Source organism: Canis lupus, chromosome 22 (assembly GCF_003254725.2).
Source record: "Canis lupus dingo isolate Sandy chromosome 22, ASM325472v2, whole genome shotgun sequence".
In the NCBI taxonomy this organism is placed as follows: domain Eukaryota; kingdom Metazoa; phylum Chordata; class Mammalia; order Carnivora; family Canidae; genus Canis; species Canis lupus.
The window spans coordinates 29637830-29664941 of record NC_064264.1 but is presented as its reverse complement, the minus strand read 5'-3'; the positions used below and the strand labels follow the sequence as shown (position 1 = coordinate 29664941).

The 27112-nt window shown below is 37.5% G+C and overlaps 1 protein-coding gene across 34 annotated transcripts in view; it reads right to left on the bottom strand.

Moving 5' to 3' along the window:
* Nucleotides 1-27112, bottom strand: part of LMO7 (LIM domain 7) — a 197600-nt gene that overhangs the window by 18915 nt on the left and 151573 nt on the right. For 25 of the 34 annotated variants that reach the window (XM_035704488.2, XM_049099283.1, XM_049099284.1 and 22 more), the window contains 8 exons: nt 19502-19619; nt 17096-17238; nt 15354-15786; nt 13376-13684; nt 4398-4512; nt 3162-3323; nt 2193-2380; nt 1195-1255 (listed from right to left, as the gene is read on the bottom strand). In XM_035704488.2, the coding sequence (XP_035560381.2) occupies nt 1195-1255; nt 2193-2380; nt 3162-3323; nt 4398-4512; nt 13376-13684; nt 15354-15786; nt 17096-17238; nt 19502-19619 (1529 nt within the window). The remainder of the gene's footprint in view (nt 1-1194; nt 1256-2192; nt 2381-3161; nt 3324-4397; nt 4513-13375; nt 13685-15353; nt 15787-17095; nt 17239-19501; nt 19620-27112) is intronic. The other 9 variants (XM_049099285.1, XM_049099288.1, XM_049099289.1 and 6 more) reach the window with 1 other exon arrangement.

Genomic DNA, 27112 nt, shown 5'->3' with positions numbered 1-27112 from the left:
CTAACTTTAAGCAAATAGAGTTCAGTTAGATAGATAGGAAGGAAGGAAGGAAGGAAGGAAGGAAGGAAGGAAGGAAGGAAGGAAGGAAGGAAGGAAGGAAGGAAATGGAAGGAAATTCTTCTGGCCTCTACAGTCACAAGGTTATGGCACATGATTATTACACTTCAGTTTATTCATAAAATGTAAATGCAGCTATTGCTTGATACTAGTTGGTGCTTACTTGTCTAAAGAAAACCCTCAAATGACAGGCCTGCAATAGTCGTATCACTAATGATGAGTTAGGTGTCTTATCATAAGGTTTGCTTTGCCTGAGTCACTGGCAGAACAGAACCAGGATGTCTTGGATTTAACATTGTGAATCAAAAATAAGTCAGGTTTGTTTTAAAAAACTGCGTTGATAAAGAATGCAATATCAATTCAAATGTAGTCAGTTATAACTATCAGAAATTAAATGCCAAAATAAATCATCAATTTGGCTTGGCTGATGTTATTAGGTAAATGCAGAAGCAAAGCTATCAAACTGCTATGAAAACCCAGCCCGATGGGAGTCTAGTTTCATGGTAGAAGGAGTTTTGTCTCCTTTGGTCTCTTTCTCTGCCTTGTGGACCAGATCTTTCTTATTTATTTTATATGCCTAAGGAGAAGCACGTAGCATGTGGCAACAATTATTTTATGGGCATACAGGAGGAGGGAGAGAGTGATAACCCCATACTATAAGGCCTCCCCCTATATTACCCCTGCTTTTTCATTACAAATGGGTCCTTTTGCCAACAACTATTATTGCCATTTCTCTATTAAGGTTAGCTGTCTGCAAACTTGTCCCTTTCACAATAAAGGGGAAAGGGAAACCTCATTCATCGTTTCAGATTTAACTAAGATTCTCTTTGCCAACATACCAGAGCAAGAAGGCTAATGGCCTCAGGAAAACCAGTCTTTTTTATTTGACTTAGACACACAGGCACTCACAGCTCCTGGACATGTTGCCAAAGCTTTGTTTGCAGTTCCTGAACTATTCATACCCTGGAACTGAATGCCCTTCCACCTGGCTGCAATTGGATCTGAGTGCTAACCTTTGAGTTTCAACTTGCAGTGGGATCAGTTTTTCTTTGACTCATTGATATTAATTTTTATAATAGCAGAACTTGAATGCTGTGAATTTTACATTACAAACATAATTATAATGATGATGTTTACCTTTCGATTCAAAAGTATTACTTTCATCACGGATCCCATTAATTTCCTTAGATTCAGTATTCTGGAAAGGATAAAATGCCAGTTAACAACATTCCCTCCAATTGGACTTTGGGTTTAAATAATGCATTTCCCATTACTGAAAATATATTATCAAGATGAGTTTATAGGATATCAATGTATTCCTTATAGGTTTTTACATAAATAGAAAAATTTTTGATTATTTTTTAATATTTGTAAAGGATTAATGATCATCTATCTATAAGCATGGATCATTTTAAGTTCAGTCATTAACGTTCCAAGAAACATGTTTTGCCAAATACTTAGTTGACTTAACTTACAAGCCACACAAGCATATAGGATTCTTCAGCATTTAAATTTTTCTTACATAATGTAGTAAGATTTTCTTATTAAAAGACTATCTTAGGATAACAGCAATTCTATCTAGGGAGTCAATATAAACATTTGAAATATTAAAATTAATTTAATACTTAGAGAAACTTCTACATTGTAATTATTTTTAATCAATTAATGTAATTGAGTATCTCTTAACCACACGTCTACCCAAATTCATCTATACAATTCATCTACAACAGAACTAAAAATGCTTCATGAGTTTTTAAAATAAGTATAGTAATTGTGTGCAATTTACCCATCAAGACTAAAGAAACCATAGAAAGGTTACAGTGCATAATTTTACATTATTACTACTTCAGATCCACAAAGATCTGAGAAATGGGTATAATGATGAAGACTGGTATGAAATACCTATAGAATACCACTATGTGATCTTTTGATTTTACCATTATATAACTATTATTCTATAAATGAGTACTGCTTTAGGAATGTCAAAAATACATTTTATTCTCATTACTATAAATTACCTTATTCAACCAAATGTTTTTAAAGTAGTATCAAAATTGCTCAAATTCTCTCCCTCCTACACACGTTGCCTATATTTTGCTCTAAACAAATATTCTCACACTTCTCAAAATACTTACAGAATGCTGGAGGCTTTCTGAGAAATCAGTCGTTATTGACAGACTTGAAGATTTATCAGAATTGTAAATTCCAGAAGTTGTATCAATCCACTTTGTTTCAGGTGAACCTATAATTTTGGTAGCCATACTGGTGAGATTGAGGGTTTTATGACGTATAAATGGCAGGGAAGGTTGGTCTTTGCCCCAGTCTGATTGGCACATGATGATCAAGAAATGAGTACACGTAAATGTTGAAGTGGAAAGAACAAAGTTACTGAATGCACATACACAAAATGTATAAGACATACGTTCAAAATGTAGAAGACATACAAACAAATCAGGTAGTATGTGAAAGAAGTGAAGAGTGCAGTGTTTTGACCAACAGATCACCTTCCAAAAACAAGAGTTAGATGATGTTAATAATGAAAATGCTAGCAAATTCACTGACTCTTTCTGTAAACCAGAACTGCATATGTTATTTTGATATCATAATTTGGCAGGTAGGGGGAGGATTAATGCCCTTCCCCATCTAACTTCAACAACTAAGAACCACAGTAATGGAATTATACTGAAAGTTCCTTGAGTATGACAACAAGAATATGACCTGCCATGTTCTCCTTTAAACCAGTTAGTTACAGGGCTGTAGAGAAAGTAAAATCATAGTGTAATTCTCAATACTCAAAATTATTTTATGACTCCCAAATGCTGATGCAATTGCAAGAGCTTTCAGTTAATATCTGCATTCAAAGTCAATATAGTATGTCAATCAATCAATCATGTAGAATCAGTAAATTTGCTAGTGAAAAGTTTTCAGACAGAATAGTCAAGGAAGTATTGTTCAAGATTTTTGTCTCAGCATAACCACAAAACATCTCGGAGCCAAAAATGTTTTTTTAAATGAGAAAATAGTTATTGAAGCAAGCTGTTATAACCATTTGCCAAAGACCAGTTCCCAATTTAGAAAGGCAGACAGTGGTAAAACAAACTCACCAGACTTTCCATAGCGCCTGATATCCATTACTAGGTTTCCAGTTTCTTTAGCATTAGCCATGGTTGCCTCCCACTCTTTTGTGTCCTTATATGAAAACTTAGTGTTGTTAATAGCAATAATTTCATCATCTACCTGCAGCTGAGAAAATTCTGCTGGACTACCTATATAAAGCAAAATAAATTTAAAAATAACAAAAAATCCCAAACAAAAAAATCCACATTCTACTAGTCATTGCTTATTGAGAGAAAAAAATGACTTCTTAATCTCAACTAACCATTCTTATATTTTTCAGGAAGGGCAAAGTCATGAATTTAAGTTCTCAAATACTTGAGTATCCACAACAGACAAAGCACCAAAAGCATTTTTTATCCTATAGTACATATCTTCATTAACATGTAAAGGAGGAATCAGCTCATTTGTTCAATAAAATTTCTTTTTTACCTTCCTAAGAACAAAGAAGATTTTAAACTATTTTTAAATTTAAAAATATGAAATATATTGTACTTTAATTGAGCTTCCAAATCCAAATGCACTTTGGAATGGACAAAAAAAAAAAAAAAAAAAAAAGCCAGGCCACTTAAAACCACTGACAATTACCACTTACCATTATCTAATTAAACAGTTCTTTTGAAATTTCAAAAAAATAACCAGAGTTAGCATGCAATTTTAATAGCTAAAATGTGTAAATGAGGAACTCCTCTTAACTACAGTAGCTTTCATTTTAATTTTAGGCTCTGTGGTAATACTTTGCTCAGAGGTCCTGGGGACCGAGTTGCTAAAATCCTGGATCGGAGAGGGGCACTCCTTTTGTAAAAGTCCCAAAGCATCCTGAGATCTCCATGGGCAGCAGATATATTCGGATGCTCAGAAAACACCAGTTTATTATATAGCATTTGTATATCCACCACAAACACTGCCAATCATGGACAGTTCTTTCAGAAATTTCAGTTAAGCGTTATTTGGAAGCATTTCCAAATGTTAAACCTAAAATTTTGACCAATGAATTCTGTAAAGGTCACAAGATTAAGATTCTACAAAACTAAAATTAATTAATTAGGCAAGAAGAAACAGTATTAGGCTCAGGGAAGAGGATGCATCTCCTCAATTTACTACTGCATTTTTCACATGTGTCTTCTCCCTCCCCCTTTATCAAATAAACTAATTTCTGGAGGTTTTTTGAACAGCACAGGATAACAAGGAGAAGAAAGTTGAGTAGAGTTAAATCTATGATTTACCTGCTTCAACTGATGCAACGAAGATCCCAGAAAATGCCCATTTTACCGTAAACCCAAAGTCAAGACCGCTCCCAGGCGTCTGGTTTATGCTGATTCTCATATCACTGAACTGATCCTGAAAACAAACACGAAACGGTGGGATCAGGTGTCCCTGGCACCCGCATGGAGGAAAGTCTATCCATGAAAGAAGGGAGGCTATATGCAAGGTACACTTGAATTATTTCATGATAAACCAGAAGGGTTGTTAAACCCTTCACTCACATACATATCAATGAGTTTATTATTTTTCTGCTAAAATAAGGAAAACCTTCACATCAACAGATTTTTTTCTTAAATCACTTGGGCATTTGCCCACCAAACAATTGGGTTTAATTTATAGACCATTTCTTATTATCCAGGAATGGAATGAGAAGGGGTATTGTGTATGCTGTTTAGTGGTACAAGCTTGCTATTAAATAAGCCCTAGAGATCGAATGCACAGTAGAGTGAATACACACAACAATGTATTAAAAAATCAAACTTGCTAAAAGACTATAACTTAATTATTCCAACCACTAAAAAGAAAGGATAATTATATAAGGTGATCAAAGTGCTAATTATCACTACAATGGCAATCATATTACAATATACATAAATGTGTCAAATTAACATATTGTACACCTTAAATTTACACAATGTTATTTATTTCATTTCAATACAATAGCATTTTTGGAAATGCAAAAAATATTTAAATCATTTGTAAAATGCCACCATACTTATTAAAAAGGTATCTCAGACATTTAACATATTTAGCCGAATAATTTGAAGGGGTTCATCAACACACGACACAGGTATCTCTAGAGCTCATCTAGGATGGGTACCATGCCCTAAGGGGTACCTGAATTCTGACAAGGCACTGTTGCCCCATTGCCACATGAAGATCTAGAGCTGCCACACAAGCTGCAAAATGCAGAGCTATATCAACTCTGTGGAACCACAAGTCAGATGCCAAGAGGACCCCTACTGAGACACCCTGAGCAATAAGTCACAACTTCCTTGAAGTCACATCAGCCAACAACCCCAAGAACAGCAGCCTCCTGAACAACAGACAGGCCTCTACTTCCCCCTCCATCACTACACTACACAGCAACAAATTATCAGTTTCCCAGACTTGCAGCCATTTTCTAAAAAAAATGTTTTAAGTTTTAAAATATACAACATCTGTGAAAATTTCAATTGTCTTTCCTAATTTATGGGTCTTGTTTTGGGTAAATAGCAAACACGAATTTTAACTTGAAGTGCCCAGACTGGTTTCAGTCTTTGATTCAAAATAATTAAGAACTTAAACTTGCTGTTTAAAAGGGAAAAGTTCGGGATCCCTGGGTGGCGCAGCGGTTTAGCGCCTGCCTTTGGCCCAGGGCGTGATCCTGGAGACCCGGGATTGAATCCCACGTTGGGCTCCTGGTGCATGGGCCTGCTTCTCCCTCTGCCTATGTCTTCTGCCTCTCTCTCTGTGTGACTATCATAAATAAATAAAAATTAAAAAAAAAAAAAAGGGAAAAGTTCTTCCTAAAGCCACTTTATTTCCCAGAAAAAAGACCTACAAATTCTCCAGTTCAATGTGGCAGTTAAAACCGAACCTAAGGCCAGCTGGGCAATTTGTTATAGCTTTATGACGAAGTTTTTCCACACCTTTAAAACAAGTTTAAAATCTAAGTGACTAGTCTACAAAAAGCTGATACTACATAGAAAATAGAAAGAAGGCAGAGAAGGCATTGAACCAAGAACTTACTATATTTTGTAGACACAGAATATAACAATATTCACTTAAAAAAAACAATACTCACTTATTCATCTCTTCAACATACACTTACTGTGCATCTATTCTGCATAAGACACAGGGCTTAGTACTTGGGAAATAAAATTGGATTAGGCATGGTCCTTGCTCTCGAAAAATAATCACTGATTCTTCCAGAATTGAGTATGGAATTATTTTAAGAAAAATCTGTAGCTAATGATATAGAAAACTTTTCATCAGAAAGCTTGTAAAGTTTAAATACGGGAACCCTGATGCAGGTAGTGAAAACACATTAATAATCAGCCTGATGAACACCAGTCTCCAGAATAAAACTCGGCTATGAATAGAAAAAATTAGTGGTTAGTTCCTCTCCTTAACTGAAACTACCATACACATAAATTAGAGATGACTCAATGAAAATAAGTGGTCATCTTTGTTACACTTACCCCCTCCAAAAAAAAAAAAAAATCAACTTAAAGCCAAGTAAAGCACAGAATCTACTGTTATATAAGGACAGAGGATAAATGATGGGTTACATATGCAAGATACTAAATGATGTTTTTTATCTTGAATAAAAGGCAGGATGAAGTTTTAATAAATAGTCTCAAGCTACATAAAAGAATACTTTGTGGGAGACAACAAGTAAACATTATCCTTTTCTACAAAATATAGGATAAAAGAGAATGAGCTTATGCTATAGATGAAAGAGTCTCACAATTTTATTAGACCAGAAGAATGGTCTCACGAAAGGATATTCTTGCCTTGGAAATAAACCTCTACTTGACCATATTGTAACCACCTCCCTGAAACAGTTAAGGGGGACAGCCTCACGATGGCTATAGCCTGGCAGACTGTAGGTATGGGGATCCTTAGGATATATACAGGCAAAGGAGGGAAAAAAACCCCAGGAACAATTACAGATCCATTTCTGTCAAAAACCAGGTGATCTCAGGCATGTCGCTGAGTCTGGCAGGGTCTTATCTTTCATAATGACATTGATTTGCAAGGTTTTTGTTTTGCAAAACCCTATTTTCAAATGAAAATCTTATGTAGACCACCTCCCTCCCAAACCAGTACATAGGAGGGATTAGAGTGAAGAGCTATAATTTCAATTCCAGGCTATAATTTCAATGGCGTGGCCGGCCCATTATGGCAATCCCTCAGGCATCCTCTGGAATCCTAAATCCTTGAATTAGATGAGCCCATAGACTCTTTGCAGGGGAACATATCTATAATTATAGTCAAGCAGAAACTTCAACAGTGATTTTAGCTAGGATTTCCACTTCCTTGTTTTTCTCTGCAAGACACAGGCCATGTGAGTATTCTATAAGATCCATGCTTGTAGTTTTGGATCCATCCAAAGATCCATGCTTCAGAAGATGATGATGGGGGAATTGCTGCTTGAACTGGATAGAACCAAAAAATATAAATTTGGGGGGAAATCTAGATTCTTGGTGACTGATAAAGTAGTTCCAGTTGTCTATGCTAGAAAAAATAAGATATGGTTTTCAACATATCACCATTTAAAAATAATTTCCCTCAAATTAGATAGGATTTATACAAAAGTATATGTTGAAAGATCAGCTTTCTAGACAAAAACATCATCTATCCAGAGTAGCAATGACAAGAGTATTTTAGGACATCTGATGAATTATGAGTTTCCTATCACCAAAGATGAGAAATTATGAAAAACAGGGTCAATCTTACAAACTAACAGGTCAGAAAGCTGTTTTCTCCAAACTTTTTCAATTAGATAAACATGATGATGTAAGGGAAGCCTTTTGAAGTTGATAAAATACTAAACACAGATTTGGGCTCTACAGTCATAAGTAAAAGGAAATATATCAACTTTGATATTTATACACATGATTCCTTTGCATCATTTTTTCAGGGTGTGAGTGGGGGTAAGAACATAAGTGAGTGGCACTGGAGCCACTCGCTTTCACGAAAGGCACATTATCCCTACTGTCTCCACTTCTCCATTCCAGGAGGCAGGTGGTATTTCCTGTCCCATCACTTCACCCATTCCAAGTTTCTCTCTTTCTTACCAAATCCGTCTTCAGTCCCCCTCCCACTAGGCACGACCAACTATTCTTGCTTTCAGAAACCATCTTCTTTGTCACCCATTATGCCACCTTCTCCATCTTTTCCTCCATCTGTGTGGCCACCTCTCAGCTTCATTACCATGCTCCTCTGCTTACCCTTCTATTTTCACATTCTTGTTCCTGAGCCAGTCTTTCATCTTTTTTACTACAAGCTTTCCCAAATAACCTTTTCTCCTGTGTCTTCAGTTACTGTCTCAGGCCAATATACCCCAAATTAAATTCCCGATCTTCCTCCCAAAGTACTCTCCTCCACCTCTTGTTTCTCAAGTATTGGTCAGTTACTTCACTATCTGACCAGATGTTCAAGTTAGCAACATTAGGGCCTCTTCCTTCTTGTTTCCCCCCACAACACACACACACTGCACACGTGCATTTTGCCAAGTGCTCTCAAATCCTCAATCCATAAATCTATCCTGAATTATCCCATCCTTTCATTGCTCTTCAGGCTATCATCCTAGTTTAGACGGGAGACCATGGCCCAAACTATTGTGGCCACCTCCTAATTGGCTATCTTGCCCCCTCCTCCCTCCATCTTCTACACAGCTGCCAGAATTTTAGTCACAGAACATGCCAATTATTATTATTGCACCTGGTTTTAAAATCGCTGGTAGCTCCTTACTGCCTATCGGGTAGATTTCAAACTCTACATTTCAGAAATTCTAGATTTCTGATGCAGTGCTGATAAATTTCAATAGCTATATAGCTACCCTCAAAAACAATCTTAAGAATGATTTTATTTTTATGAAACAGAAGATATTTCCATCCTCATTGGCTCTAAAATTCTAGAGATATGGCAAAGTAAAGTCAACATTTGGGAACTTAACTACACATAAGGCAGTTCTCAAATTGGAGTTTGTCATATTTCCAAAAAAATTAGGGTCAGAGAAATTACAGTTGTGGTCTAAGCACTTAACCAGCTCAGGGCAAGTTATGTAACTCGAATCTCAAGTATTTCATTTGTAAAAGTGAGGATAATACTATCTACTTTGTAAGGTTATTGGGAGGATTCAGTGAAACACTTCAGAGGTGCCAAGGTACATGGCTGCTGCCCCTAATTACTTTCTATTCCACACGGAAACAATGTTACATATGATACATATGCTGGTTAAGCAGTTTCCAGGTCAACTAAAGAAAATCCTGCTTAACACTTGACATACCTAGCTCTAAAGCCAATAGAACTCAGCATTCAACGAATACTTTCAGATCCAGGCACTGTGCTCACAGCCATCAAAACAGGCTTGCTTCCTGCCCTCACAGACAGTAGGGTCTAGGGAAGGTGACAAGTACAGTGCATGGGAGGCAGCTATGATATGGTCACAGGCTTGGTGATTGAAAAGCAAACCTGTAAAAAGCTTCCTTCCTTCGATCTATATCATCTAGCTTCTGAGTACCATATGAAAAAATCTGGGGCAGAAGTTCTGAAATGTAGATTTGGATGGAGTTTGAGATAAGAGGCTCTGACAAGACATAAAAGGAAACAAAACCCTGTAGATGAAACCAATCAGGGGAGAAATGATCAAAGCCACTTCTGCAAAGCAGATGAAGAGGATGGATGAAGAGCTCTGAGGTCACCCTCAGGTTTGCCCAGGTAGCCTGGATCAGAAAAAGAGGCAGAAAAAGAAGCAGTATCACAGAGAAGTATGGGAGAAAAGGGAATCAGAAGGAATGAAACCCCACCTGGGCAATGGAGACAGGAACGAAATCTCTGTGAGCAAATTTTGAATGAGGTTATATTAATTTTTTTCCTGCATTAAGCCTTCCTTTCTTAATGGCATAAACCACCTTGTGACCACAATTCTGCGAGAGGCTCCTAACCAGTTTTTGGCCCCCAGACTTTGTTTCCTTAAAATAATTCCATATAATAGCACGGTGCTTAGTTCAATATGCCTTAATCTTAACACTCCCACATTAAAGAGCCTATAAGGACCTAAATTATCTGATGGATCAAGTTCATACTTCAGTTTGGTGATCAAGGCCTTGAATGCAATTCGAGTCCGTAAATACATACGTGCCAACTATGTGGAAAGGCTGTGGAGGGTAAAAAGAATACCAGCAAAGGAGAAATGATGAATATTTAACAGGAAAGAATCCAGCAAATGAAATTTTCTCACCTAGGGTGAAAAGTTCATTTCCAACTATAGGAAGAAGAGGTCTTGACTCACAAAGGAAGTGACCCTCCTGGGCTTTGAGAGAACAGGATGACTTCACAAGATGCACATGAATAAAATGAGTATTTTTTAACATGGGAACAATAAGAACAGGTATCTATGATGTGCTTAAGAAAGTGTACGATGTGTGTAAGAAAAAGCAAGCAGTGTTGTGAGGCGAGGTCACTTACTTCTAATTCTTTTCTTCACGACATAGTGCAGTACAGGTGACCTTGAGTCAGAGGGCCTGGTTACAAATCCTGACTCCAGCACTTAGTACTCTGCATGGCCTTGGACAAACAACAGAGCCACTCCATGCTTCAATTTCCATAGCAGCAAAACAGGGACCCAAGGGGCCCTGAGGACTAAGAAACAGCCCAAGAAGCCTGGTTGGCACACGGTAAACACTCAATAAACTGCTGTTTCAGCACCATAAAGGGAGCTTGGGACCAGCACTGAGGGGCCAGAGTGCTCCCCTGAGGGCTCTGAACGTCACCGAACAACCACGGAGTGCCACAGGAAGCTCCCGAGCAGAGCAGTGACCACATGCAGCCTGGCATCATGCAAGTCAGTCTAACACCAGCCTTGCTCAGAATGCACAGATGCATGTGACAATTCACAAAGCATTCACACTGATGGGGACAGGGCCTGAGAATTAGCCCTTCAGTGGTAGAAGCCAGGACAGAAAAGAACATCATGGGAGGTTCTGCAGGAGGAAGTGAAAGGATATAACCGACGAAAATGTGACTGAAGAAGGAGAGAGGAGACCTGAAGAACTCTTACAAAGCTGCCAAAACATCTAGATGTTCACCCACACACTATTTTTTATTTACCTAGTTTCTGAACACCTCGAATTAGAGAGTTGAGACAAATGTTTCGAAGAGTGTTACAAAAACAGCCTTGACTTACTCTCTCATGCATCCACAGCCCATCCCAAGGCAGTAAGCTCATTCTCAGTGATAAGAGTAGGTGGTGAGACCTGAGCTGCCTTCCTCATAGTGTAGGAGTGGACACACCAAGCAACCTAGAGATGGGCAAGTCACCGTATGCTATAGACATATGTTCAAGAATTCCAATCTACTCAGCAAAGCCTACTTTTGCTTGGTAGGATACCATTTCAAGTTTGGAGACAAAGAAGCATAAATCCATTAATGATGAAACCTGAAACCACGCCACGTTAATTCAGGTTCTCCTGAACTGCAATAAGCTGGAACATAGCCGCACACCACACTTAGCCTCTTTTTCTTAATCCACGGAAGTCAGCTACCACCCTGAGAGAGTTACTACCACCCACAATACATTAACAAGGCTGCTCTGTTGCGTTTGCTATTCAAAAGACACCTTGCTTCTGTTTTTATTATTCACCCACTGGTCCTTATGTTCTTCAAGTATACCACAGGCTATTGTTCTCATCCACTGAAACTCAGGATGCTAATTATATATTTCCAGTTCTTTAAAAATGAAGCAAAAAAATTTACAACTAATTATTTCAGCAGTCTGAATAAATATATTTTTATAATTAAAAAATTATATATAATTTTATATATTATATATAATATATATATTATGTTCTTTGTATGGAACAAAGAAACACACCCAAAAATAGGAAAGATTATCTCTAAAAGATGGGATTACCAATAGTTTTTATCATACATACTTTCCTGCATTCCCAAATTTTCCGAAGCACAAAGTACTTCATAATCAGAAAAACAAACAAAAAACTTAGACTTGTAAAGATTTTCTGGGGTAAACATGCCATATCAAATTATTGCACTTAGTTACTTCACTAATATAACTTAGGCCAAGTTATTTACTTGATGTTGTGTCTTGGAAGCACACATACTCTGGTGCCTTACCAGAGAATTGTGCAAGAGAACCACAAAAGTTCCTCCATGCTAAGGTGTTCATACAGAGATCAAACTGCTTTAAAAAGGTGTTTTTAGTTTCTATTTTTTTAAGAAACGCTTTCTGTTCTCTAGATAACAAATGACTTTCAGCTTACATAAAAAACATACTACTTTCATTACCTCGCATTCTCCTAAAAACCATCTATGGTGATTTTAAGTAAGAAACACTATAAATGCCCCCTCGTCATTCCTTATCTGATGGTATACGTTGTTTAGACTCAAATGTTAAGGAATGTAAGTATCATAATGTAACTAAGCCTCAATATTCCCATTAAGATACAAGAAATGGAACAAAATTGTAGACTTTATAAATCAGTATTAACAGTCATAAGAAGGTTAGGGAGTCTGGGAGGCTCAGCTAGTTAAGCATCTGATTTTTGGTTTCTGTTCAGGTCATGATCTCATGGGACATGGTATCGAGTCCTGTATAGGGCTCCCAGCTCCTCTGCCCCTCTCCCCACCTGCTTGCTCATGCACTCAATCTCTCTCTCTCTCTCTCTCTCTCTCAAATAAACCTTTAAAGAAACAAAAAAGTCATGAGAAGGTTAACATGATAGGAAAAGAAATGCCATCTCCTTAGAGGTCAACAACTAGCATGTGTACCAATTTCCCCTCACGGTCAGTTAAGTTAAGTTCCCTGAGAAGGGGCTTTTATTACTCACTTACCTGTTAGACTTGAATCTGTAACTTCCCAAGTGACCCCTACACCTGAACCAGGGACTGCTGACAACTAGAAGTATAAGGTACCAGTTGCTGAATTGAAGAGTAGAGAGAAAAAAAGTCAAGCCCTAAAGAGATGTGTCCAAAAAGTGTCCATACACACACACACACACACACACACACACACACACATACATCACAAGGGTTATCTGGACCTACACACGTGAAGGTGGAAGAGGCCTACTTCTTCCAAGATGTTCTAAAAATGGAATGGAATATTGTTTTCCACATTATCAGCCCAGATAATAATGCTCAGAAGTTAAATCATGGTTTCCAGATTTAAATACTTAAGTTTCAGAATAGGCGGCCTTCCCAAATTCACCTGTGATCTTGAGACCTCCGTCTGTGGTGAGCTTCTCCCTTCTCCAAGCTCAGACACTAAATCAGGGCCAGATGATGAAGACAGTGTGGCTTTAGAAGTGGCAGCTTGGTCCTGGGAAAGTGATGAGAAGGAGGGTGTAGGAGAGGGCAGCCCCATCACACCTTCTCCCACCGCTGCTATCTCTGTCTCGCTGGACTTGCTGGAAGCAAGCTGGCTTGTGTCCGGTTTTTGCACAGAGGTGCTGACAAAGCTGTTCTGAGTTCTCTTATCATCTTCTACATCTCCATTATACCTCCAAGCATCATCCATCTAAAAAGCAAATGTCATTTTAAGCTTGGTATCCTTAGAATTTTTGTTTAAAAAATATATACATAAAATACTTTGAAACTATAAAGGTAACGTACCTCCCATAGCAACTATGGCTACAAGCCTGGAGCACATTCTTTCATGCTAACAGATAAGCATGTATGTAGTGGGAGGAAGATTTGCTTTTTACAAAATGTCGATATTATAAATAGATTTCAGAAACTTGCTTTACTCATTTACATCACTCTGAGAGGTTAACAGATCTCTAGTCTTTTTAATTGCTGAATGCTCCATAGTACAGACATCTATAATTTATTCATTGTTGTCTCAAGTTTTCAGTAACTTCCAAAAACACTACAACAAATACCCACATATTTTTATAATTGGAATACTGATTTTTAGAGATTCCCAAAAGTAGACTTGCTGGACCAAAGGATATTTTATATATAACAAATGTAATATTAAAACAATAAATGTAATGTATAAGTTTTATACATATTTATCTTCTCAAAAAAATTGTAGCAGTGTACTCCCAATGTAAGGTATAAGAATGGCTATTTCTCTGCATCCTTGCCAACAGACATTTTCAATGTTTTAAAACTTTGTCAATCTGATGTGTAAAAGCTGTACACCTCATTCTTGCTCTAATGATGTTGAACATGCTTCAGTATGTTTTATGTTATCAAACATTTGAACTCCCTCTTCCTTAAACAGGCTACTCATTTCTATAGCCATCATTTTACTGCTTATCTTTTTTCTTACCAATTTGTAGAAGCATGTTAAGTCCAAGTGATATTTCCCTATATCTAGAATTCATTTTACTAATATTTTTCTGAGTCTATACATTGCCTTTCGACTGTTAGTAATGAGTCATATACATTTGATTTTTTATACTGCCAAATCTATCTCTATTTACTTAATATAATGATTAGGACTTTCCTGGCTAGTTTAGGCAGGTTTTCCTTACCTTGAGCACTGTTTCAAGTTTTTTCTTAGATTGAGGATATTATATTGGCAGAGGTCAAAGGAATCTGAACAATGATCTTAACACTGTACTGCTTCCTCTTACATATTTAAAATTAATACACCCACTTTCAGGTATACAAGCACTGCTTCATTCTAAGGGTAAATGATTCTATTTTCTATATTCTTAAAAATCCCAATATAAGTAGAACCATGAGATATATTTTAATAACCCCATTCAAGCATATCAAGTTCTAATACAGCAGGTAATCAGAGAAAAATAGAAAGCTGTACATAAGGCACCTGAAAATATTTAGGTTAAACCACATGAAAGTGTGGTTTTGTAGGTCAAAAAGAACTACTAGCATCTTTATGTAGTTCAGCCTAATACTTTATAAAAGCTATATTTGAGAAAGTATAACATTAAAAAATACTCTGCCTTAGCAGCTTAATCATTCTTTAAAATGTATCAGCCTTACTTTCATTGAATTTAAAGTTTAATCAGTTCCACAGAGTTGTTATATTTGAAGCATTAAATAGCTATTGAATCTAAATTGGCTGCAACAAAATTGCCCTATACATAAATGATGCACATTCTCTACACCAAGTAGATGTAACTCAAACTTCTCTGCAAGTTCCCCAACATTTTGCTCTTGGGAACAGACTAAATGAACTGGGGACACTTTTTTTTTTTTTTTTTTTTTTTTACCGTGTAGGATCTTGGGAGTGATGAGATTCCCCTCGTCTGAGAGCCAAAAGGTCTCGGTGTGACCACAGATGTTAACCTGGCTGTATCGGTTTTCTGGTAACTTCTGGGGAGAGAGGCTGAAACTCGAGTCGACTGCATTCGTGTACTTGGTGAATGCTGAGAAGACAAAGAGTCTGGGAGTTGTTCTTCCATGGGGCTTTGAGAAGGTAGCTGAATGTCAGTGGTTACAGCGTCCTCTCTTTTCACAAAAGTTGTAGAATCTTGTTTAGGAATTTCTGTAGAATACATGGTTTCCTTCTCTTCTACTCTCTCACTCTGGTAACTTGCTTCTGACATAGTCAGTGTAGGAGAAAGCATCTCTTCATTCAACACATCATCATTAGAATGCAACCTCCTCCTCGATGTCACTGTGGACATTTGGTTTCGGGATTCCCTTAGCAGGAGAAGCACACCATAACCACAAAGTTACACATTTGACACAGAGGTGGAAAGACAGAGCAATACATAAGCTGGACTGAGAATAAAAAGACTACGTAACTGACTTCACATGAGAACTAGTGCAATATTAGCAGAATGTGAGGATAAATGCATATAATTTTTTTAGTTCTACGCTGAATGATTGTATGAGCTCACCTCTTGTTAAACAGGCTCTCGAGTCCTTTAGAGGGATTTTTATAAAGAAATGTTAATAAGAAAATGAGGATATTTTTACAAGGGATTATTCACAGTTTTACCTACCAGTTTATAAATCTTCCAAAATTAATGCACTATAAATATAACCAATTGTTTGACAATTAATTTGAACCTTCCAAAGAGATGGGTTCCTTTACAGGGTTGTGAGCTTTTCTTTCCTATTTACAATTTTAAATAATTTAGTAAAAATAAAAGACCACAAAAGACTCTGATTTCAGTTAAGATCAAGTTAGCACATGATTTCATACAGCTTGATAGAACTTGCATGGACAGTTATTACAGATTAAAGACACCTTTCATATTTATAGAGAAGTTCATGAAACATCCTCATCACTACCATTTAGCAGGGACTACCTCTTTTAAGTGAATGAAACTGTGTTTACCATTTGCTTCTAGGACACAAAAGAGCTTTGTTTAATTTCACCTGACAGCACATTTCCTTTTTGATATTATCCTTAAACCATATTTGCCTTCCTCCTAACCGATAAATATTCCAAGGTTTCTCACAGTAACGGCTCTACAAGAAAGTTTAAATTGGACCTTTATCCTGTCATAGTGCAATACCAAAAATAAACCCCTTACATTTATGTTTATATTGTCTTCCTTTAAAATAGATTTTAATCGCACCACTAAAACATGAAAAGGAACTTTGTATTTTACACAATTTAGATGAGTGGGTGCTGATTTTCTTTGGCCATTCCATTCCTAAATTCATTTTAAAAAGAGAAAAAGTTTATTTTCTGGAATGAAGACAGCCAACACCACCCTATACTGTACTTGAAGATACAATGTAAAAATCAAGAAATAATGCACATCTATATTAGGCACCCATTTCTTTTGTTAATCCAAGTCACTATTATAGCTTTATTATTTTGCTTTATTATAGCTTTATTATTTTGCTTTTTCATTGCAGAGCAAAATCCTGACCGTTTCATGCCTATCTGCTTATGGTTTAATATTGATATCTACTCCTATCATACTACCCTTACATAAAATATGGATTTCTAACACTGGTAACTACAATTGTGAGATGTATGCAGCTTTATTACCTGTCCTGCAGCATTTCCTTAAAGGTCTTAGAGCTTCTCTCGGACTTCTCAAGTGCCTGCTTTTCAATTTCTTCCCTCTCTTCTTTTTTCTTCTGCAGATCTGAAGTGTAGCTTTTTCGACGATCTTTCCATTTTGCAAGGTCCTGACAGAAGAAAATCACATCAGCACAGGCATACCTGAATTTCTCCACACCCTCTCTAGCAGCAAGAGAGTGCCAGAGTATCCCATTACATCGCTGAAACTATTCACTCCAACTTGATGCCAAGGTGCCCTAATTTTGCTTTTTATAGCTGGCGTTTCTGTACCAACCTTTATCTCATGTGTCTAAAAAACCTGACCTAGTAAGATAGACCCCATTACTGTTTTCCTGCCTCCCTGCCCATTTCACAAAGAATGCTAAATGCTTGTAATTGGGTGCCAGGTCAGAAAGATCAGGAATTGTTTCAAATTCATTTTCATCTCACTCCAATAATCTGGCTGTTGTGTGAAATGACATATTTCACTAGTACAAGTATAAGAGATAAGATTATACTGGTTCCGCATAAACGCACACTCTGTCTTTCATTTAACATACACCGGGCTTGATCCCTGCTTTGAGGCAGAGGACCACAAACATGCAGACACATAACACGTGGGTTCCCTCAAGGAACTTGTTGGTCTTGAAGGGAATGGGACTCATAAATAATACTTCAACAGTGGGTATGATTGGATTGCACAGATGGTGAGGGTCTGAAGGAGAGAGAGTGGTCAATCGTACTCCAGGCAGGGGCAGGCAGAGTTTGAAAAGGCTTTCCTGGGGAGCTCAGCCTTGAGTATATGATTTTAAAGCAGGTAAACTCCACCTAACGACAGAGCAATAAGGAAGATCCCATAAGAAAAGTGATCTTTTTCCCACAGTCCCAGGAACAGAAGTCTAACGCAGCTGGGTGACCCCAGGATAGTCAACCTCATTTTGCTTTTAAATTAGCTCTAGCAGCCTAAGCTGTTGTGACACTCAAGGGTTTAAGACATTTTGGGTGGCCCAGACTTTTCCATGTCTCCAAAATAGAGAAATGCCATACTAAGAACTGCTAGTGCATTCCAGTCCAAAGAGAAGCACATCAAGTTCTCAGACTAAATGAGATTGGTTTATACCCTTAAGATTCAACAGAGACACTCCTGTTCAAAAACAGCCTGAAGCCCGGGCACCAGGGTGGCTCAGTGGTTGAGCATCTACCATTGGCTCAGGGCATGATCCAGGGGTCCTGGGATCAAGTCCTGCATTGGGCTCCCCGCAGGCAGCCTGCTTCTCCCTCTGCCTATGTCTCTGCCTCTGTGTGTTTTTCATGAATAAATTAATGAAATCTTAAAAAAAAAAAAGCCTGAAGCCAACATGAACCACTTGCAAAAAGAACAAAATCAGTGTGCATTTAGTCCTACAGGATAATCAACATGAATTTTCATCTGAATTAATGGTTAACTCCTCAATACTTATTTTCACACCCGAAACCGTCCCCCATGTATTTTGGCAAAGTAACATTGAATTACTGTTTCTTAATCATTAAATTGAGTTCCCAACTAAAAGACACTGGAATTTAGAAATGCAGCCACAGCAGAGGGTTCTTCTTCATTTCATAGACTTTAATCTCTTTGAAAATGAAGATTTACTATCCCTGGTCCTTTTGTAGATTCTAACTCTACTCTTCCCATAAAGTTATCCTCAAACTCCTTTGGGTTTGCTCCGTATAATTTATCTATTGTATCTCTAGACACTCCCTTGGTTTGTAACAATTACCCCTTTCAAAAAAAGTCAAGCTTTTTTTCCTCCAGGGACAAAGCTAAATATTAAGTCTGTGTCCATATAAACAACTGGATATAAATCAGCTCTGTGAAAACATCTAAAATTGATTCATATCAAACAATTACTTTTCCAACCAAAATTTTTCTCCTAGTTATATTTCTTACTTCTCCCCAATTCTCTATTAACTCTGAGAGCCCCCTTCATCTCTCCCTGCTAATGCCAAGACTGTTCTGGACTCCCTACTCCTCTGCTACTCCTAAACTTTGATCCAAGTCTTTTCCCTTCTCAGGCTTCAATAACAACAGTCATACCCCAAATTCAACCGACCAAAGCAAGTGAACAAATTAACCGTGCTATAAGGAGCAGATTCACATTTTTGAGAATTCAGAGAATATTAGAAAATAAAGATCCTATTACATTTTTCACAGTGGCTTTAAAATAGGAAACAGTAATAGGCAAAAAAAGGCATGCAAATCTTTTTAAAGGAAGCTAGTCACATTTTCTGTAGAACTGAATTCTGTAGCAAGGAAAATCATCTCCTACTGATATTCTTTAAAAGAAGCAAGGAAGAATCAAGAAGTACATTCACCTAGTCTTCCCTTCTCCCATTATAAAAAGTACTCACATCTTGCCATTTCTGATCTTGTTCTTTTAATTGTGATTTTATTTTCTGCATCTCCTCGTAACGCAGCTGACGCAAGTTCTGAATATCCTCTGCGCTGACATCACTCATGGACTTACTCCTACAACAAAAATACCCATGGTAACCAAGGTTCACATGACCCGATTTAGGGTTAAAACTGGAAGGATGGGCTTTTGTTTGGAAATTCCATCTAAATTTCTGCTGTACTACCTAGACGTTATAGTGATAATATCACAGAAATAGCACTACAGAGATAAATGGTGTTTTTCCAAAATGCAGAAACAAGAGCCTAACACTCAACTCAAGTGTGAATTCTTTCACAAAATGGCTAAGCAAGCCCTGTTTGAGTCTGAAAAAGAAATGTTCAAGTTTGGAGTGGTCCATGCATAAAAGGATTGCTTTAGAAAGAACTTTTTGTTACAATCATCTGTATTTTCTCTCTCCTCCAAAGATAACCTTATAAGGTTTGGCTGCCTTTTCTGGGCACTTATTAAATAATTTAATGATACCTGATATTTTCTCCTCAAGTTCATTATCACAAAAAAAGTGTTACTTCTTCTCAAGGATTCTCTAAGATCCACCCCATTACTGCACTAGACTTATTCTCAAAGCACTGTAGGTAGTTAATAACAGACAGTTATAATAGAAGGACCTTTAAAGTCTTCTGTTTTATTAAGGCAGATTTCACATCTCCCAATGTGTGATCTTGTCACGAGTATGTCCTGAGAATTAGCTCTCAGCTCAACTTAGAGTAGAACCAATGAGCAGAGCGGGGTGGTGTTAGACATGAGGTACATGGAAGGGATGGTAAATCGCACTGAAGAATAGGGTAGTGAATATGGAGTAGTCCAGTTTGAATACTGGAGAGCTGGTAGGAATGAAAGAGATGGAGCTTTTGAAGGTGGAGTACCCAGCATGTGCTTTCCTACAGAACTTTTTTTTTTAAGATTTATTTATTTATTCATGATAGAGAGAGAGAGAGAGAGAGAGAAGCAGAGACACAGGTAGAGGGAGAAGCAGGCTCCATGCCGGGAGCCCGACGCAGGACTCGATCCCAGGTCTCCAGGATTGCGCCCTGGGCCAAAGGCAGGCGCCAAACGACTGGGCCACCCAGGGATCTCCCTCCTACAGAACTTTCATAATGCACTTTGGATTTTATTTCATTGTAACAGGCTCTGCTTTATTTAAGTAACTTATTTAAGTAACTCTACATCTCCTTCTTGAGGCTTTAAATTCCACCCTCCCCAAGATTTTGCTATCACCACATTTCTTTTGTAACATGCTTGCCCTTAGCTAGCTCAGGAATTCAATTAGTCTCTATGCAAATGATTCCCAATTCAGAGCCCAGGGCCAGGCCCTCCCTTGACTCAATTCCAATTACTTGTTGCATAAATATCTGCATGGATATCCCCCTAGGCACCTCAATTGTAAAAGGACCAATTGAAATAATACCTAGGAAGGATTCTGCAAACTATAACTCACTAAACACATGGTTATTGTTGATGTAGCCAAATGCAACCCTGTCCCCAAACCTGCTTTTCTGCTTGTGGCTGTTAATGGTGTAACTTGCTTCCAATCATCCACATTTGAAACCTAAGAACCATTTTTCACCTTTGCCTCTCCCTTCTCCCTACTTTCAATTAGTTATCAGTTCTTCTTATTCAGTGTCTTTTTCTTTCCACTTCTACTGCCAACACCCTAGATCAGAGAACACAGTCAACTCTTACCAACCCTTTCAAAGTAGCTTAAATTATCACCCAGCCTCCAGATCCAATGAGTCTGTCTTCAACTGTTCCAACATGAAAGCCCTTCATTGGTATATATGCCTTTGTAAATGCCACTCATTCCTCAGGATCCCTGAGACACTAAACACTGGATGGGCATGTGTAACTTTCTATTCATTCTCCACTTGAAAGTCTGACAGGCCACTAAAACTTGACTTGTCATAAACCAAAAACATGATCACTCACCCCACAACGTACTCATCAGTAAACTTCAACTCCATTATCTTGATTATAGGCCAAAAATCTTGGAGTCATCCCAGATACCTCTCTTTTTCTTATACATCATAACTGATCCCATCAGTAAATCCTGTCAGTCTGCTGTCTAATTAGAACTAGGACACAACCACTTCTCACCACCTCTGCCATTACCACCCTGATCCAAGTCATCACATCTCCCCTCTGGATTATTACAAAAATCAGTCTTCTTGCCCAACAGTGCATGCTCAACACGACTGCCAGAGGGATCTTCTCAAAGTTACCCTCAGATGGTGATATCCCTGTACACTGCATCTATCAGGTTCTTTCCTTCTCACATGAGCTCAAAGTAGGTTCTTCTAAGATCTAAGACATTACCTGGATCCTGCCCACCTCTCTCTGCTCATCTCTTGTCATGTTCCCCTTTACTTATTCTACTCTAGCCAACTGGTTTCCATGCTGGGGCTAAATCTCTTGCTCTTCGGCTTGCTCTTCAACCTGTCTAGAATGGTCTCCAACCAGCCATGTGGCTTATCTCTCACTTCCAGTCATCTGCTTGAACATTACACTAAGCGTTTCCCTCCCTGACCACCCTACATAAAAGAACAAGTGCCCCTCCCTCTCCCTTGGCCTCCTCATCCTTCACTCTTTCTTCCCATAGCATTTCTCCCCACATCATTTACTGCCATTTGAAATGTTTATTTACACATCATCCCGTAAGATTATAAAGCAAGGATTTGGCCTGTCTGCTCCTCTATCACCTATGCCTAGAAGAGTGCCCAGCTCATAGTAGGTACTGAAAAATGTGTTGGTCTAGAGAATATTCTATCACATTGGTGATAATTCCTATCTATTCCATGCCAAAAGTGGTCTGGCCTTCCTCTCCACTTCTCTAGTGCATTAGCTATAGCTTTCTCCTGGCATTAACATTCAGCATTACAGAGTATATAGGTGTGTGTGTGTGTGTGTGTGTGTGTGTGTGTGCGCTTAGTTTATCTCCCTCACAGGTCCACATGTTTTTTGGGGAAAAACACCTTAACACATAACAAGGCATGCAGGATACATGTACTTAACACCTGTGGCAAGAATGAGGTACATTTTATCATATTTAACCAAGCAAAATAAACTCAATAGGTTTCTTTTTGTGTGCATATGATAAATCAGCATCCCTCCCTAAAGTTTTATAAAGAAAGCTTTTTAAGATTTATTAAAGAGTATTAAGGAATTAAATAGAATATATATAAAATTATATATAGGATCTTTAAAAATATATATTTAGGGGCATCTGGGTCGCTCAGTGGTTGAGCATCTGCCTTTGGCTTGAGTTGTGGTCCCGGGGTCCGGGGATCAAGTCCCACATCCTGCTCCCCACAGGGAGTCCGCTTCTCCCTCTGCCTATGTCTCTGACTCTGTGTCTCTTGTGAATAAATAAAATATTTTGTATGTATGTATATATATTTATATTTATATATACATATATACACATTTAAATAGGTATGACTATAAACCTGATTTAATGAATTCGAAAATATAAATTATAACTACACAGAATAACACTTTTGTGCTAATACTTTAACAGATGCACTAAAAAGAGGGAAGAAAAAAATTTTCAGGATCAAGGCATGAGAGAAATCTGAATACCTAACACATAAGGTTACATAAGTTCCAGAACAAACCTAGAAATGCCAATATTTTAATATTCTTTTGGTGAGAGGGAAGGCTGGATAGTCTCGGCTGACCCAGACATGTCCATGTGTGTTCTCTTAGCTCTCATCCTCCTGCCCCATAAAACCTTACATGTGCCTTTTCAGAAAACATATTCACCATGGGCAAAGGTTACATCACCCTCCTGGGATCTCAGAGCACAGGGCCTGGTGCCCAGGAGGAGGTCCCCAGTGTGAACCAAGTGAGCCAAACACTGTCCAGAGTAGACTAATCTCTGTGTAAGGCAGGAATGGGAGTTCCCTTTGTTCCCTAGGGTGTAAAGTTACCTAAATAAAGCCTGAGCACGTTCCACGCAGGCTGAATCAAGCACTGAAAGACTGGGGTGAGGGTTCCAGGCCTTGCAGTGGCACCAATTTTCACCCCAACCTAACATCATTTAGCTTCTCTGATCCGCAGTTCCTTGTCTTCTAAACAAGGAAGGGATTATTATGAGAAAAGGGCAAGGTTATACTGATTGTATTTTAATAACCACTGGTGCTATACACCAACTGTTCTTATTAAGGCAAACATGACTGCATGGGATCTCTTGAAAACTCACTCCCAGAACTGCTTCAGATTAGCAAGGTCACCCTAGGCCACACTGATAAAATCTAGAACTTTTTGAGTACATTAGTCTTCCAGCCAGATCATGAAGAATTCTTTCCTTATTAGAATTAACAGCATAACATTAAACTTCTGAGGGCTTACTGTGTGCCAGCAACACTGCCAAGTGGTCTACATGGATTATCTCATTAAATGATGCCCCTGTCCAGTTCTACCGCTCACTAGCTGTATGAGCTTTGGAGAGCTGGGATATCTATGTCTCTTTCTTCATATATCTACAAAGCATCTAATACCTCCCTACCTACCTCGCAGACTAGAGACAGCCTAAGAAGTAATATCTAAGACTTAAGGCATCAAAAAGGACCAACATGCAGAAAACTCCCCAAATATAAAATCACCGAAACAGCAAGTAGAAATTCCATGATACTAAGTGCAGAGTCCCTGGAGTTTCAAACCTTTAAGGGAAGATAGGAATATACTTATTTACGCACTTTTAAGTATATTTCCATTAGGTGCTGTAGGAATTCTCTGAAGCATAATCAGTACTAAAACCTGGAAAATAGGCTGCAGAGTAACTACAAACTAGAACGATAATATAAGGAACTTTTCATTTATAGGTTTAGAATCTAAATCAGATTTTCCCAATAGCACTATTGATAGTTTGGGGGTTGAAAATTATTTATTGTAAATATAATTATTTATTATATCCTGCACTACAAGATATGAAAGCATGGCTTGTAGAAAACCCCCATCCTCAACCCACCCAGTATAATAATCAGAAATGTCTGTGGGAAAAAAAAGAAAGAAAGAAATGTCTGTGGACATTACTAAATGTCCCTAGGTACAAAATCCCCAGAAACTCACATCAACTTTATTTGCCCTTCCTTTTTGTTGCCTTAGGTGTCCTTACTGTTCTACAGAATCTTTTCATCAAAACTCATGCATGAAATGCAGATCTCTTAGTTTTCTTTGATTACAACTTAACTTTCGGTTTTCACTTCCTGTTGATATTGGCAGTAGACTGAATGGCTCAGTCATATTACAAATTATAACTATATACCCTTACAACAACTTTGACATTCACAGGTTCTGCCAAGAGGCATCATAACCATATTTTCAAATGTCAAGGAACCATAGACAAATCCATGCAACACAAAAGCACACGTGACAAAAGGACTGCCACATATAAAGCATATTAAAAATAAACAGAGTGACAGATGTTAAATGCCAAATAAAAAGCAAGCTCAAAATGAATAGTCTAAGACTTCAAGAGGTAATGTGCATTTCTCTTTCACCTGGTCCTTACCAAAAAGAAAGCATTCGTGTTATAGGCAGTCATTTTTCAATCACAGGATGTTAAGTAATAATGATTTTCCAGCTAAGTATTCTAAGCTTAAAACTGTACAGTATGTCCAAGAAATACCATTAAGAAACACCACTTGTCTCCTGTTATATGAACAGGTCTATAAACAGGAAATAAGTTTGATATTAAATGCTAATACTCAATCCAATTGTTGTTTTCATTGCAGCAAATCAGTTTAAGAAAAATATTGGTAACTGATAGAACACCAAAAAAAAAAAAAAATCCCATATAAAAGGTTTGATTACAAGTGGGTATAAAACTTTAGTTTTCTGAAGACATTCGTTTTTACTTTCCATTATTTGACAAATCATGCATTATTCATCAGTCTCAGTTAGACAACCTTGCTTATTTGTGCTACCTTGGCACTAAACTGCAAGGGGAACAGGCTTTAAAACAAATACTGTACCACACAAGCAACAATCTTGAGAGAGTCTATAGAAAATTATTTGCGGCTGCTAGCTATAGTCAGAAAAATCCTTAGCTTTCTGAACTTGGCATTTGGGTTTCTCTTCTCCTTTCTTAGCCATCCAGGGTATCCCTATGGAGGAACATATGCAGTCACTGAAATAGCTGCACATGTCTACACTCTGATCAACTACTTGTATTCATGTACTCATATCCTCTTTAAGAAAAACTGCTTATATTATTAAGTCTTATTAGCAATGAAAATAACCTAAAGTTTTCATTCAAAATGCTCAAAGCTGCAGAGATTTTTTTCCATCCGTTAAAACAGCTTTCCCATGATGAATGGAGATTAGCAGATGCTTAAGCATCATGCTGACAAGTGCCTGATTCACCCTCACCAATGAGAAAGCTTTAAGCCCTTGAGAAGCTGGACAAGGAATAATATGCCTTTATGTGGCATACTGAAAGCATGTTGGGAGCCTGATTTTTTAAAATCAGTGGCTGAGAAGTATTTGCAATTAGTTGTCCTTGACTCAGTTACACTTTTGACACCTAGAATGGTTATATTGCTTCACGTAGTAATGTTAGCAAGTTCTAAGATTTCTACACTTTAAAAAATTATCTAATGCTACCAAAACTAGAGATTCTTAGACATGACATAAATCCCAGTAGGGGAAGATACTTAGTTACTAAGGCTTCAGCAGATTAAAATATTTGACATACTTAAATTTTCTTCTTGTTCAAAACCTATTAGCAGTTAGATTTACAAAGTCACAGGAAGTCTAATGGAAAATATTAAGATGCAGCCACCTGGTTATTCTGCACTACGAATGAATGATTCTACAGTGTGCAGTAAAAAGTAAAAGTATGGTAGCATTTGCTTTAACTCTCCATTACTCTAGAATTGGGAAGCATTTCTAGGAAATTTTAGATTTTAATTTTTGCAGTTTTGGAAAGTTGATTTGGCTTTGTAACACAGCCACATTATAACTTTTTACCCTAATCAGTAATCATGAAAATGTTTCCAAATTCTACTAAGGGAAGATTAATGTCGTTCCTCATCCCAACCAATAAAGCTCCCCATAAGCTGAGAGTATATAGATAATACCAATTGTATGAATTCCACCTTCAAAGTAAATGCTAGTTTTCCTTTTCCATCATAGATTTTCTAAAATATCTTCATTTGGGCTTCAACATCCAAAAGCAAGAATTTTGGTCTATGTAGCAATCAAATACTAAACTAAATATACCTAATCTTAGGCAAGTAGTTGTGTTACTTTTAATTGACTCCTTAGATTAAAAAGAGAGAGAAAAGAAAAAAAGGAAAAACAGATCTGAATTTTAAACTTCTAATAAAAACAAAATCTATTGCAGTCATATGGCACTTCATGCACTGCATACTCAGACACAGATATTTTACTATTAGGTTGCAAAATTAAGAAAAAATTTCCCATTTTAAAAATTACATGCACAGCACACAGCATCCCCATTTAGTGACATGCCAGGATAGAAGTGCAGTGACATATTACACAGAAGACAAACAATATGCAAAGATGTTTTTTCCACTGTGAACTAAAA